The sequence below is a fragment of the Agelaius tricolor genome, unplaced genomic scaffold (genome assembly GCF_023055355.1).
Source record: "Agelaius tricolor isolate 1412-34295 unplaced genomic scaffold, bAgeTri1.0.p SCAF_2, whole genome shotgun sequence".
Taxonomy (NCBI): Eukaryota; Metazoa; Chordata; class Aves; order Passeriformes; family Icteridae; genus Agelaius; species Agelaius tricolor.
In genome coordinates this window covers 21,915,974-21,931,706 of record NW_027269262.1, presented here as the reverse complement: position 1 = coordinate 21,931,706, position 15,733 = coordinate 21,915,974, and the positions used below count along the sequence as shown (strand labels likewise).

The 15,733-nt window shown below is 35.3% G+C and overlaps 1 protein-coding gene across 4 annotated transcripts in view; it reads right to left on the bottom strand.

Moving 5' to 3' along the window:
* DNAH5 (dynein axonemal heavy chain 5) overlaps nt 1–15,733 on the bottom strand; it is a 134,812-nt gene that overhangs the window by 58,475 nt on the left and 60,604 nt on the right. For all 4 annotated transcript variants that reach the window (XM_071454132.1, XM_071454162.1, XM_071454142.1 and 1 more), the window contains exons 27-41: nt 15,236–15,474; nt 14,191–14,431; nt 13,540–13,739; nt 12,604–12,757; nt 11,778–11,941; nt 10,966–11,122; nt 9,731–9,943; nt 8,728–8,952; nt 7,305–7,477; nt 6,029–6,207; nt 4,242–4,429; nt 3,469–3,663; nt 2,671–2,805; nt 1,839–1,946; nt 1,000–1,153 (exon numbers count right to left, since the gene is read on the bottom strand). In XM_071454132.1, the coding sequence (XP_071310233.1) occupies nt 1,000–1,153; nt 1,839–1,946; nt 2,671–2,805; nt 3,469–3,663; nt 4,242–4,429; nt 6,029–6,207; nt 7,305–7,477; nt 8,728–8,952; nt 9,731–9,943; nt 10,966–11,122; nt 11,778–11,941; nt 12,604–12,757; nt 13,540–13,739; nt 14,191–14,431; nt 15,236–15,474 (2,725 nt within the window). The remainder of the gene's footprint in view (nt 1–999; nt 1,154–1,838; nt 1,947–2,670; nt 2,806–3,468; nt 3,664–4,241; nt 4,430–6,028; nt 6,208–7,304; nt 7,478–8,727; nt 8,953–9,730; nt 9,944–10,965; nt 11,123–11,777; nt 11,942–12,603; nt 12,758–13,539; nt 13,740–14,190; nt 14,432–15,235; nt 15,475–15,733) is intronic.

The following is a 15,733-nucleotide window of genomic DNA, read 5'->3' as shown; positions in this document are numbered from 1 at the left end:
AATACCTATTTTAAAATAACTTCATTATAATCAGATTTCACTAACATGTAAGATAAAAGCCTGCCAGATCATGCATTTTAACGTTTCATGAGGTTGTGTGAGAAGATCAGCTTTGAAAAAAGTAGTGAGGTGACTTTATCTTGGTAGTAGTTCACATCTCAGTGCTAGAAAAAAAAGATAGGAAAACTGTGCAATGCAACTTTGTTCTTTCCGGCTTTTTTCCTAAATGGAACAATCACTTCCATTGCAATGTAGAGCTTACAGCATTTCTTAAACACAGCACATTACTGCATGTATGAGACTTGCTGAACTATTTTTGAACTATTTTTTAGAGAAATTATTCACTTCTGGAAAATCATATAAGCAACTTGTGAAATGGGGTAACACAAGCTTACCTCAAGAGAGATGTTTTTTCTCCCCAAGCTATGACCTTTTATTTTAATAAGATCGAGCAGACATTCTTCAACTAATATATTTGTTTAGAAGTACAGATGACAAAAAAAAAAAAGCAGTCTTCAAGCCTCCAGCCAGGACACAAAATTAACGTCCTCAGAGACTTTTTTCCCCCGTCTAAACTAGGAATTTATGGTTATAAAACCAGTTATTTTATATTGCAAAGTCCCTGTCTTATGCATTGTGCTCAAAAAGACATAAATACTTCTGATTAGCAAAAGGGTCCAGCATTAACTCAGCAAAACCCAGGAGATGCTTTAATCTGAGCTGCCTGCCTAGACTGTATTCCTCTTTCTTAATCCATCTAGAATAAGAACTTCTCATAAAAGTATGATAATATGGACAAAAGGACATGAAGTATACGGTTTTTAATGTCAGATATTTTTAAGCTACTTGAATAATTAGTATCTCAACATACAAACTCATTCTTCCAAGTAATATATTCTCACAGAGAAGCAATTGAGGCTTTCTGAAAAGAAACAATGGGGCTTAAAGTTTACAGTGTAACAGTTCAGTAACAGTTTACAATATAAGGACTAACATTACCTGTCATTGCTTTCATTAAAGTGTGGATGCAGGTAGTTTTTCCTGCACCACTAGGTCCTAGTGTCATCAATCCATGCCTTACTCTCTGGGTTTCAAAAAGCTGGATAACTTTCAGTTTCCAAGGAGGATGACAAACAAGGCCAGATTCCTCCACCTAAGAGACAGTGACAGAAAACCAAATTACTATTGTTTCAGAGCACAAAATATATTTTGATGCCTTTAGATATAGACAGATAAATAGATAGATATTGATATATCATCAACAGATCATTATACCCTTTGTAAAGGCTTTGTGTATATCAAAAAAAAAACTGTTGGAAAAAGGAGATATATTTGGTATTCAAATATATATTCAGAAAAATAAGGTAAACCAGCCTCCATGTACATTATAATCTATTAGATATACCTATATCTATAATATATATATATACATTCTATTCTTAAGTTGGCCCTACTGAAGTATTACAAACACCTAATGGGAAATTAAATAAAAGAGATGTAATTTTAAGTAAATCTTTTCTCAAATGAATATTCTAATTGTCAGGACTTCAGATAAATAATAAATCCTGGGTCACATAAGGCAAGCTCATATACATGCATTTCTCAAATTGGACCCCAGTAACCATGACTCAAGAAAACTACAGGACACTATAATCCCAATTCAGTGACCTGAAGAATAAGCTTAATAATACTGTGCCAGTGGTAAAGATTTATGGAAAAGTTTAAATAGTAAAATATATATTGCCAGCTTGATAGACTCCACAAGAATTTTCTTAGATGTCACTTCATGACAATTATAACAATTATGCCAGAGCACTACAAATCATGAGAAACATCACCTGTTTGTCAATGGCTGCTTCAAGTTCAGGATAGCCTGCTTTATCAAGCTGGATATCTGGAAACAGATCTTCAATTAAACTCAGAAATAAAGGTTCGTCTTCATCGATCTAAAATCAGGGAAAATCAGGGAAAACAAAAATCCACAAAGACTAAAACCAGTTCTATTTATTTTATCAACTTTAGAAAGAACAGTCCCTAAGTCCTGAAGACCTAAAGAAATGCTTGAGAACCTAAGGAACAATCTATATAATCCTCTAGGTGCTAAACATTAGAAGGACACAGCAGAAAGAGATCATGTGATGCTTCCATTTGTCAAAATAAATCACTAACATGCAGAATGAATTTCTTATAGTAGATTTTCGCAATAAAATTTAGAAAATTGTCTATTTTATTTGGTGTAAAGAAAAAAAAAGATGATGTATCACAGCAGCAGAAGAGGGTTGTTAGCTATTTAGACAGGTGAAATGGTCCTCATTACTATGAATAACAGATTCTTTCAAAAGAGTAACTAAATACTTAAGCACAAAGTTTCTAAAGAAGTTACTGCATAGACTTCTACTTACTTCTAACAGTAGCAGGAAAAATAAGTTAAAAAATTGTGAACAATTCAAGGTTAAGCCCGGGTAGAAAGTCAAGCAACAGAAAGCTCACTCCCTCCTCAGTCCCACACAGGGTACTATGAGAAATTTATCGCCCTCACAGCTAAAATGTTCCACTCGGAGAATGAAACATTTCCAAGCTAGCTTCAGTGTAAAGGTCACATACAATCTTCTAGAGATCACGTAGCTCCAAAGTGCAGTTTAAATTATTTATCAGGTCCTCAGAACTTACCAGTTTAGACAGGTTCATATCTCTCAGAACACGCATGACGATGGTAGATTCAGTATCTGTGGGATTTGCTCTTTTTGCTGCTCCCAGCGTACGCAGTACAGACAATATATTCCGCAAGCCAAAATCATAATGCACCTAGAAGATATGTGAAGTTTGGGAAGATTTTCCCCAAGTTAATAGGGGTGAAATAGTTCTTATTTACTATTTAAGGCATGGATGAATATGTAGGAAAAGTGGTACAAGCATTTCAAATGCCCCCAAACACCCACCAACTATTCTTTGGCTGTATGACAATGACCAAATTCACTTTCCAAATCTGCTACCATCTATTAAAATCTAAGATGTGACAGAAAAAAAAAAATTAATCATAAGTTATTTAATCAAGACAGAGTTCCCAAGGACTATTGAGAAATACTTTATCAGTATTATTTTGAATTCTCTGTGGCCCTTAGAAGCTGAGAAATATCTGTACAAGCACAGGCAGCACAAACCAAATGCCTCTCAACCCACTCTGTAATATCAACAAAGGCTAAAATTAATATTTTATTTGTCTCAGCCATCACCATGCACTAAAGCTAAATCTTAATAATAAGTGGCAATCTGCATGAAAGCCCCATCCGACAACCTGCAGCAGAAGTTAATCTTCCAGGGCAGCAGACGGCTGCGTTACTAAACTGCAAGTGTCTCTTAGCTTACTTAGTGAGCATGAACCTTTCCTTATTCTTCACACAAATATTTTGTGATTTCACAGATCGTTTTTCCCTAAAATAATCAGGTTGCACCCTATGAGTGTAATACCTGCTTTGACAGCTGTTCTTCACACAGCTTGTACAGTGTAAAGAATTTCCTTGCCAACACAACATTATCAATGAAACCACAGCTGGCCAATTTAACACGAATTATGATCTGACGATCAGGAACCATCATAGCCACTGAACGGAAATTGATCTTCAAGTTTTCAGGAAGTTCTTGCCGTCCAGCATATCCTGGATTCTGGAGAGGAAAAACAGGTGTTGAAGTTGAATGTACCTTGCACAAACAGAAGAATCAGCAAATGAATATGCCATTTTGGTAGTAAAAATAATTAATTGGCTTTAAGTCAAATGTCAAAATTAATTGCCATGCAGACTTACCACCATATCTCTACAGAATTTTTGCCTCTTTTATACCCATGAGACATGAAAAATGTTCCACCTAAGCATTTCAAATCTGAGTTTGTCTTATAGGTCTTATTTTTACTGGCTACTCCTACCTATATCTTTATGGCAATTTTTCTGTAATTGTAGCAAAAAAGCATACTTTGGGAGACAGAATTTGGCATGTAGAAGAAAACTGAAATTGAGATAACTTGCATTTATGTCTGCAAATAAAATGCCTGCATTTTTTAGTTGCATGTGCTTGATGCTATTGAAACAAGACCCTGTAAACTGTGCTTGTAGCAATGCTCAATGTTCTCAAACTATCAGTGAGTTAGTTCTAAGAACTGAAAGATGTAAGAGTTAGCAAGTACCAAGTTAGACTTGATTATTGTACAGTCCTCACTGGTATATTAGAACTTACTGAATACTTACCATAGTAAGAAAAATGCCAAATTCTGGGTTCATTTCTACATTGTCTCCATCAGTAAAAACAAACATTTTTTTATGTTTCTTCTTACATGTCAACACGATTGCTATTTGCTGTGCAGCTACTGATAGCACTGGTAAATCAATACGATTGAATTCATCAAAGCAACCCCAGGAGCCAGACTGAGCCAGACCTTCAAAGAGAAAAGCAACTAAGCATATAAACATTATGTTTTTAAACCTTTTTTGGTGCAATTCACAAGCCAAAAATTATGTTAATCTATTTCGGGGTGGGGGCAGGGGGGGAAGGGACGGAAGTGTTTATTTTCGAGGGTTGGGAAAGGAACAAAGAGTAGAATTTTAATTCCAAGTAAGAAATACAAACTCAAAGTCCTTAAGATTTCCTAGCATATTATGTTCTTTGATTTTTTTCTCTTTTTCTTATATCTTTAATGTTTTCCTGTCCCTCTTTACCCCCTAAAGAAAAATTCCTCCAGTAATTCTATGAAAATGTGACAGGTTGTCAACAGCTTATTGGACATATTAAAATGAACAATACAGTTGCATTTAGAAGCTGGAGGTCAGTCTATTCCAGAACTGTATTTTTCCTTGGATTTTGTGGGAAAAACAGAACAAAATCATAGATATAGTCACTTGCAACAATACAATAGTCAAGAACTTCCATTTGGTCTCTTATTTGACATCACCCATGACTAACAGGTGTAAATTTCAGATGCTTAAAAAATGTCATCTGCACCTAACTTCAGTGAGCTCTGCAAATTGTTTTTAGCATATCTAGAACTACCCATGCATTTCCTTGTACTGATACAAACTTCAATATTTGAATGAGACAAAACACTGAAATCAAAACTCAGCACATCCCACCAGTTCAGCAATAAATTTCATACATTTTCTCTTCACAGCAGCAGTTCTCCTTGTGACTTTAAGTCATTTTAAGTGACCTTATCTATCCTTTCATAAATTGTGTCATGTTTTCATAGCATTTCTATTTACTGAAGACAGTGTTGCAACTGTATTTTATACACATAGAAAAATATTAATTACTTGCATTTATTAAAAGGCTGAAACCATCTGCCTGTTATGTTTCAACCTTGTTTCATGGAGATGTCCTCTTATCCTTTGAAACGTTCATGTAGTTCCTAAAATATCTCAGAATATAAAGGACTGACTTATAAAGGAGCCTTATGAGGATCAACAAGTAGAACTGCTGACTCCTCAAAGGTGTATCTAAAATTTAAACCATATATCCATATATAAAAGATCATTTTATAATTACTATTTAGACACCAACAGGCTTGAGACCCAAATGACTTCCTTGGAGAGCTCGCTACAGTGCTTGACCACACTCTCAGCAAATACCTAGCTTGAATTTCACCCCATGCAGCTTCAAGCCATTCCCCCATATCCTATTATCAGACACCAGAGAGATTAGCACCTCCATCTCCACTCACCCTCACGAGGAAGTTATAAACAGCAAAGAGAGTACCCCTCAGTCTCTCAAAGCAAAACAAACATGGTATACTCAGCTGTTCCTCTTAAGTCATGTCCTCTAGCTCTTTCACCTTCTTTTTTGCTGTCGTTTGGATATATTCTAGTATTTTCATATGTTGTTGTACTGTTGACTCCAGAACTGCAGAGTACTTGAGATGAGGCCACTCCAAAGCTGAGTACAGTGGATCACTTTCTCTGCCCAGTTAGTTATACTGTGCTTTGTGCACCCCAGAAAACAATTGACTATTTGGCCAACAGCTTACCTTTGGTCCACATCTTACCTTTGAAGATCCTCCCAAGTCCTCGGAAGTCCATCTGGTCTGAACAGTTGAAGACCACTACATATTTTCCAAGGCACCGTCCCATATCTTTCACGGTTTCAGTTTTTCCAGTTCCTGCAGGTCCCACAGGTGCTCCACCCATGTTCATGCCCAACGCTTGAGCCAAAGTGATGTAACATCTAAATGGCAACAATCAATCAAGCTGCAGCAGAGGGATTTCTGTATAGTGCTAGAGGAACTTATGCAAGGTCTGATTTAAAGAAGAAAAGGGAAGTGCTGAAATGATATTCCCCTAATTACAATTTAGATCAATAAGGACAAAACCCCTTCACTTGGTTTCTGATGCAGGGAATATTAAGGTTCATTTCATCACACAAAGTGAAAGAACAGATAATCCTCAATTATCAGTAACCTGAAAGATCACAAGAAAGGAAGAAAGCAGATACAGAGATGCTGCTTAATCTTAGTTTTAATAGCTTGGATACTGAGTTATTTTGTCTGGAGTAGCTTTGAAACACATTATACTGTGGAGTACAATAATGAAAGATATCTAACCTTTCCTTTCTTGTCCATCTTTGAAATTTGATCACACAGTGCATCCCATTTTCATAAATGAAACATCTATGCATAATGCAGCAAAACACCAGCTAATAATTATATATAAAGACTAGCTTTAGAATTTTTTTGTATGGAATAGTTAAAAAAAAAAACACAACCAAACAACGCCTTGATTTTGCCAATGATAGGTTATAAATCATTCTTTGTGCTATTTGAGTTAGACAGGTAGATCTCTCTGTTAATAGGATTGGAATTCTTTCAACATCCTTTTTGATCAAAGATCTCCAAACTACTGCAGCTGAATAAAAATTGCTTTTCCTGTCTGTTCTTTCTTAGCTCTGAAAAGAAAATTAGCATGTCTGTAAACACCTACTTTTGTCCTGTATCTCTACATATTTTATCTGTTGGATATATCAGATCCTCAGGTATCTTGGCTTCATGTACATAAGAATGAAGGTCACTTACATTAAGTGACCTTCAGGACATATAGGGGACCAGTGCAAGTATGTGGGAGAAAATAAGTCAGACATTATTCACATTAAAAGGCACAGAAACAAAAAATATTTAAGCATTCCATATGAAAGTACTGACTTTGACAAGACTGTGAAGGATAAACTCTGCAGAGATCAATGTGCATCCAACAGGAATGACAAAATTGCTCTTGTAAAAGCTGAGGTTTGGCAGCAAAGAATAAAGGAATAAAATTAGTCTTTTTCACCTGTCTGTAAGAGGTGTTATGACAAGCCTGTCAGTACAGCCCAAGAATTCATTCTGGTATGTGAAGCTCACATCAGTGATCTTAATCACCATTTTATCAGAGTCTTCATTAAAATAAAATCTACATTGTTTCAGCCACTCAAAGTCCGTAGGGCTCTTGATACGCATGCAGCACTAAGAGAGGGAAGACAAGGCTGTGGCATTCATGGCTAACATTTACTTTCACATTTATATTATGTCATCTAAGTGGTAGATTCAAAGGCAGCACTGCAAACATAGTAAAATATAGTGGATAGTGGAGAATCTATCTGGATTTTTACCACAAAAATTGTAATGTATTATTGTTCAATCGCATACTTAGGCAGAGGAACTTCAGATTTTAGACAAGTGTGTCAAAGGTCTAAAGACAAATTAACAGTCCATAAGCTTCAAACAAGAATAATTTCAGTTTAACCTTAAAATAGCCATTCCTTTTAGTCCTCTGTATCACTTTACTTTTACACGAGTCAGAAGTACATAATGGGATATTTGATGTCATGAACTGCTATGAGAATAGTATGAAACCACATGCATATTGGGAAAAAAGATATTTCACGGCAGTGTCATGGTACTGATTCTATCTAAGGAATGCAACAGAACTGCAAATAAGTCACAGTTGCTCTATCAAATATTAAAACAGGATTTAAAAATAATTTCGTTTGTATCTAAAAACTACACTTTACATAAAATGATTATACTAGAAACAAATGATTCTACAATTAAAAGATAAATGCCTGACTGTTAATAATGGAACAAAACTAAATAATTATTTTCTTGGACAGCTTAATTTCAGAATCAGATCCAGGACTTCCCATAGGTAAAAGGGCATGCTAGCTTTAAGTTTGATCAAACTAAATGCATTTTCCTTAATTTAGCACCCTGTGTCAGCATGAGAAGGTGTAAAGTGATTTTAAAAATTCCTAAGTAATAATTATGTATGCTATTGAAACTAGATCAGAGAGAATACCAGCTTCAATCTTTTTCCTGTACTATAACTCTATATTTATTTTATTTACTTGTAGAAATTCATTATGCAGTCCAGAAAAAGGAAAATTACTTGCAACAAAATGTATGAGGAAATAGAAGTCTCTAACTGATCATGCTACAGAGTAACTATTAACTTTAGTGGACCAACAGGAAACATAAAATTCTGCTACTGCCTGGGGAGAGGAAAACCCACTGAATTACCTAAAATTAATTAAGACTTAGTTGAAGCAGCATCTGCACTTTAATAATATTCCAGGACACATAATCATTAGAGTAATGAAATTAAACGTTTATCTTATGAGGCAGGAGTTCATCGGTATCATAGTATTTTCTTATCATTTCACATTGTATTATGTGGAAAACTCCTTGTAATTCATTGTTAATTTTTTAATACTTACAAGACCATCAAAAATGTCCCTCTGATGCACGTGAACAGTGATTAATGTCTCATATTTAACTCGCTCAAATGGACTAAGGTCCTTTGTTGTCATAGCTATCAACATGTTCAGAAGATCCAGGAAAAACTGGTTTGTCTTACGCATAACTTTTTTATCCTGCTTGGCAAGAGTCAAAGCTTCTTCTGAGTCTCTTGTCCAAATCATTTGGATCCCCAATAACCCGACCTTAGGAAACACAGAAGTATATGCTTCATAATCTTTTTTCTTTCACCTAAAATGTACATTCACAGACACAGAAAAACTAAAGAAATTTTTATCCTACTATAGGTATAAAAATTACTTTCCATGCATTCATACAGAGGTCATGTTTTGTGTGTCCAGCTGCATTCAAAAACCCATAGTTAAGCCTGTACCTCAGTCTTGTAGATACTGCCTACAGTGCATTGCTTATACAACTGCTCCATATAATTTACAGTATATATAAAAATACTATAGGTAACAAATATACTTTATATAAATAATAACTAACCAGTGAATAATTACTGCTTCAATTTGAAATATTTTTAGAGTAATTCACAAAGTCTTAATTCCATCTCCAACATTCCTGATCACAAGGGAAGCTTCTACTAAAAAATAATTTTCCCTCAACAACACCCTCAGTTTTAAATCTTTAGCAATACATAGCATTTTCCTGAACATATGAACAAACATACAATTTTACTACTTTTCCTTCAGCAGTCAAGTATTAAGCTTGTAAAAAATAGTGTTAACTTCATTATGTTAATTTATTGCATTCAGCTTCCTTTTTAAACAGGAGCTTTAGGGTAAGTGATCTTCTTTTGGGTTCACCTATGTGAAGCTGAAACTTAAAAGACTGAGATGATTAAAATAAAATTAAATGCTAGTTTTGTATTTAACACTGGCTGCAGCTTTGAATGCTAAGACAAGAAAAAACTGATAAATATCAGGAAATAATTCTTCATTCATTTAGCAAGGATATTACCTGGGCTGGATAAGTAGAAAGAAATTCAGTAATCTCGAAACTTGTTTCCTGGATGTCCATAGCTGCCTGGCGAATAACTTGATGCAGTGATAGCTGGGATTCCTTCAACAGAGAGCTGAGCCAAACTTCCACATTACCTTCAGCCATTACAGGTCTAGTCAGCTCTACAGTCTCACCCTCTCGTGAACTAATTGACAGTATACGATCATATACCTAGTAAAAGAAAAAATATCTTGTGTTTATAGATACATTATTTATCCTTACAATAATTCATATTTTCCTGCAATCACTCCATTACACTGATTTAAGTAACTAATGAATTATATCAGCTTGTTCAATGAAATGTAAAGACTATTAAATCATTATTTTGCCATGCAGAAAGGCTTTAAACAAAACACTGTCATGAACAAGGAGACAAAACCTAATATATTGACAATTCCTGAATCTCACTAAAGTTTCAGTGGCAATCCTGTGCCATGTGCTCTAGGATGACCCTGCTTGAGCAGGGAGGCTGGACCAGACTACCCACTGTGGTCCCTTCAAACCTGACCCATTTTGTGATTCTGTAACAACATCCACTTTGCAGTCACAATAAAGAAAGCCTTCCCCCATCATTGGTGGGTCAACAGCCTAACAAAATTTACAGCCTTAGAATCAAAAATACTGAAAACAGAAAAGTTAAGGAACATGGACAATCAAAGAAAAGCAAAAAGCATGGGGAGGTAATTAGTTTCTAAGAAAATGCATACATAAGGAGAAAATATTGCTATCTGTTGTTGCAAAAGGTGTAAGAAAAGTGTTCTTAAAACACTGCGTGTGAAGGTACAGTAAGGGCAGGTCAGAAACAGGAGAGACAGTATATACACTTTTTCTTACAATCAAAACATGAATGGAAAAACACAAATACAGGCAATGTAAAGATACAAATAAGCTCATAAAGACTTAAAAGCTTATTTGTAAGGAAGCCACAGAAAAAATTTCAGTACATAGGTGGATTTTCCTGAAATTTAAGGACTGGTGCAAATTTTTGTTTTGCTAATCTACATGAAGTTTTACTACATCATAAATGAGGATGTGAAAAAAATCTTAAACGAAGAAAGCCTACTCAGCATCAAATAGTTAGTGAATAAAGTAAAACAGCAGAATGCCTTATGCAACCAAGTAGCTCTCTAATTCAGCAAGTATGACAAATTGTTAATGAGAAGGAATGTAACTGAGGTGTGTGCAGTACATACCCTTTCATGGAACCTGACAGTTTTAATGTTGTCAAACACATTCAGCAGATGTGCCTGTATATTGTGAGAGTTGGATGCCTGGCCAAGAATTTCTAAGAGAGCAGGATCTGACACAAAGAAGAATCGTGGAAATAGCAGGCGCTTTTTCTCCAGGTACCTGCATTTTTTAAAAATTGGAAGAGAAGCCAGGAGGGGGTAGATGGTAAGTGATTTGGGTTGATTTCTACATCCTTTCCTCTTTAAAAGTGGTATTTCTCACAATTTATTATACAATTTTTAGCTGTAGCAATAACAATTTTCATGCATCATACACTCGTGTAAAGCATCTGCTTTAAAGCTATTCTCTTATTATCAGAAATCATTGCATACAAAACTTTTATTATTTGCTTTAATCTAAACACCAATAAAAAGAAAAGAAACTAAACTGAAATAAAATATTTTTACATTAACTCTTTTACTTGCTATTTATATGTCTCAAGTTGAATGTCTCCCAGATCTGTGAAAGGTGTGAATGGGGCACACAAATCTAGACTGCCTTCTGGATTGAGAGTAGACTGAAAACAGCTTTGGTTTCAACAGAGATAGACAGTGAGTGACACCTTAGCCACAAATGAAATACTTATCCATGAGTTGGTTTCTTTGTAGGTGTTGTATTATCCTGCTAACTTGTTTGCTCAGTTCAACTGCATTCATAGTAGAATAAGAACATGATCTTTCAAAGTTCATGGGACAGTACCTGAGCAATTGCTCTTTCCTCAGTTCACACAATGCACAACCATCTGGCCAAGAACATGGTCTCGTAGTAATCTTACCCTGTGAGCGATTTCTGACAAATTTCAAGCTGCTCCAGTAAATGTGGCAATAATTGTCCCATTATTTCATCTCCAACACAGCACTGAACAACATTGGGTGTTTCATGAGCTCGGGTCATGATCCTTACCCAGGATTTATCAATGTTAGAGAAACGCTTTGCTTCCTGTTGAAACATGACAGTGAATGTGGAATTGAAGAAATGGAGGAAGGAAGAGAGAAGAGGGAAAAGGCATCTGCTTCCAGAACCAGCACCCAGTAATCTCAACAGCAATCTTCTCACTAGTAATCACATGTCTTCTAGAAATATTTCAGCTTAGACACAATTCTTTCTGCTTACACAATAGAGCTTATTTTATACTTGGCTGTCAAGCCTGCTATGTACTTTCTCTTACATTTCTAGAGAAAAAGACAGAAAACTCATACTTGAATTGGAGCTTCAAAGCTGAAGATTTTTTTTTTTTCTAAAACTAAAGCTCATTTTTAATTTGAAAAGCCATGCAGGAAAGTTTAAGATAAGGATTCCTAGGTACTACTATGCTAGTGGTAGGTACTACTACAGAAGGCTACTGCTAGGCACAATGTTTCAATACATATTAGTTAACAGCTTTACAATCTAGAAATCAAAAGATCAAACAGATCACATGATTTTCTTATTCTTTGTCACACCATGTCTTCCACTGGCACTGCTTACCCAATTTCCTAGCAAGTTCAGTTTTGTTAAATACTAAAAGAAATTAAATTTATTTTACTGCATCAATGACATCACAGTACAGTTTTATTCTTAAAATGTTGATAAGAAAACTGAAAAAAGGCATGTCTAGAAACCTTTGGAAGCTGCCTTGCTATATCACCACCAATAAAAACAGCTTCTAAATAAATCCACAAGTTCTGCACAGTCAGCCAGTTCTCAATTATATCCGTTGTGTTGGAAAGATAGTGCACCCACTTCTGAATCTGTGTCTTGAATGGTGTATTGTATCTACAATTAAAAAAAAAAAAAGGCATTTCTTTATTTCAAGAAAAAAACAAGACTCTTGAAAAGCAGCATATAAGCCACTGGATGAGGACTAGTTTTTATGCTTAAAACTTTTCAATTGACAGTATAAAAACTTAATTCAGCTAGTTGGCAGCTCTAAATCCAGTCAGCTCCAACTTGCTGCTGAGTACACAAGGTGCATAGCACAGCTCTGATCCAACAGGAATAGGGTGGGAGCAAGACTTCAATTTCACTCTAAGGTAAAGGGACTACTCAACATCCTGAAAGCTGTAAACTCAAGAGTTCCTGAACTCTCCTAAACTCCTGCTTTTGAGCATCTGCCTGATGATCAGGTTCTGTGTTCCTTATTTATCTGTGTATTTTGGCATGTGAAACCAGACAAACTGAAGCTTGCTCTAATTGGGATTTTCAGCACCTTTGGCATGATGCAATGACCTATCACAGGGGCAGAGTAGCAGTGCCTGTCATACCCGTAGTATGCCTGCCATAGCCAGGCAGTGTTCCCTCTTGTGTCTCCACTTTCTTGCATCAATGAAAACTTTTCAGCTGTTTATTCAGGAAATCCAAGCTGCAGCTACACGTTTTCAAAAGAATTTATTGGGGAAGTAAACTAGATACAATAAGAACTAGCCCAAGGACAAGCAAGCTCTTAGGTTTTATCTAGATGTTTATTTACCTTCTTTTCTGTGATAGATTTGTTCACTAAAAGACTTTTGCTAATATTTTTATCTCTCCCCCCATTCCCTCCCCTGCTTTCCTGTTACCTGTTACTCATGAGAGAACCAAGAATCATCAAGCTGTCCTCCAGGGTAGCAATTGTTTCTGACGTGCTGTCACCTCTTAAAAGAAGCTCCCCACGAGTTTTAAAGTTTGAAAAGTTAAACATCTTGTTATCCCATTCAGCTATCACTTGTTTTAACTTCTGCTCAATGTCTCTCTCCTTCACAGCACAGGTGCAGATATCCTTTTAAATAAAAAGGATATCAAGATATGAATCCCTCAAGTCCCTGGTATATGAATCTAGCTCTTCATTTCCTTTAACACTAGGTAACATTAGGCTCATGAGCAACTATTTAGTGGAAAGGCCTACAGATATACAAACACCATAGCTAATAATCTGTACACCACATCCCAGTTTAATCAGCTCTGAGGGGGGGGAATAAAATAATATAGTGATTACTTTTCGTAAGTTTAATGTCACAATGCAAGGTACCCTCACAAATGGCATGACTTATAAAAAAAGAAGTTGACACCATGATATATTTGTGTCATAATTTCATACAAAAACCTGAAGCGATTGTCCATGTCTCTGTTCTTTCCACAGAAATGTTTTGATTTCCTTCTTGCTTCTGATACTCCTATACTATACAAGCAAATTGTTAGTTTCAGCTTCCATATTTCTTCCTCCACAATACCTCTATTTCCTCTTTATATCTTAATAGTGGAGCTTCCATTATATTCCTCAGTTTGAATGTTTCACTCTCCACATCAAATCTGTGTTCAGTGAGATCCATAATCTGCTTCCAGTGCCGAGGCATCATTGCTTTACTTGACATGTGCTCAAGCAATGGGCAACATTCACTGAAGTCCTCTATGGTCTTCTTTAGGTCAAGGAAAGGCTGCCATTCCTTTACAGCACGAGGGAGTTTATGGCACCTACATGGAGACAAAGCAAGCCTTTTCAAAAAGTTTTAAATACTCTTTCTTTAAAGCCACAGTATATGGTTTTAACAGGAGAACACATACCTTCCAAATTAAGGTTACCTTTAATTTGTAGTTTCTGCATGTGCTTCTCCATGTGAGAAAATCTGTTTCCAGTCTATTTCAATAACTGATAGCTAGGTAGGCAGCTACAGCCTCCCCTTAAGGAATGTAGCTGCATAATTTTAATAACCGCGTGATCTTCAAAAGTGATCTTCAAAACCAGTTGAAATGTTCTACATCTTGATTTCATCTTTTGGTGAGACTGATGTATGCACTGCTCTGAGCTCTAGAAAAACCCTGTTCCCCAGGGTTTAATTCTTTAATTTTTTTTAATCCTGGTTTGATGAAAAGTTCAGCTTCCATGTGTATGCAATTTAACCCATTTTGTAGAAAAACTATTCAGCAATTCACTAACTTGCCATTGACATCTAGCATAAATCTATCTCTCATGAACAACAATACTAAAAGAAAAAGGTGAAACTTTTCTTCATACAAAATAAATAACAATTTCAACATCTATTCTGAGCTTATTAAAAAAGGTAGCCAAGAATCTAAGGAATAATAATGCTCAGCATTTAGAATCTAAATTTTCCCTGATTTTATCACATTGGTAATGTATATATTTTTCAATTTAAATTCACATTTTTCATGTCTCACTAAATAAATACATGCTTATATATGACTATTGGTGCTAACCAATTATAATCATATTCAAGAAGTACTTTAGGCAACTTTAACACCACAGCAGTTTCTCACCTGTTCTGAAATTCCATAAGTTCACTGTTAATTTTTTCAATGTCTAATTCTGACCAAAGAATATCATAGTAGCCACTGATTGTGTCAATGACACTGTTATATAGATTATAGAGTTTCTGCAGCAGATTCAATTGCTTCCTTATTTCAAGCAGGTGAGGACACTGAGTAACTGGCAAACCAAAAAGATCTTCTCCACCTGCACAAGTAATATATTTCCGAAAGAGATTATCACATCGATTCTAAGAAAGAAAAAGAAAAAAGTTAAATAAAATAATTAAATAATAATAAATTAATAAAAAGTTAATAAAAATTACTAAATATTCAAGATCTGAAATTATTATTAGAGCTGAATTAGACTAAAATCTAGGAAATAATAGAAAGATACAGAGAGATAGTAACAGCTTACACTGTCAACAGCTTTGTCAACAATTTTCTTGAGAAAAGCAACTTTTAGTTAGCTTGGAGGCACATCTTTAGAAGCTGACAGGAAAAAACTAT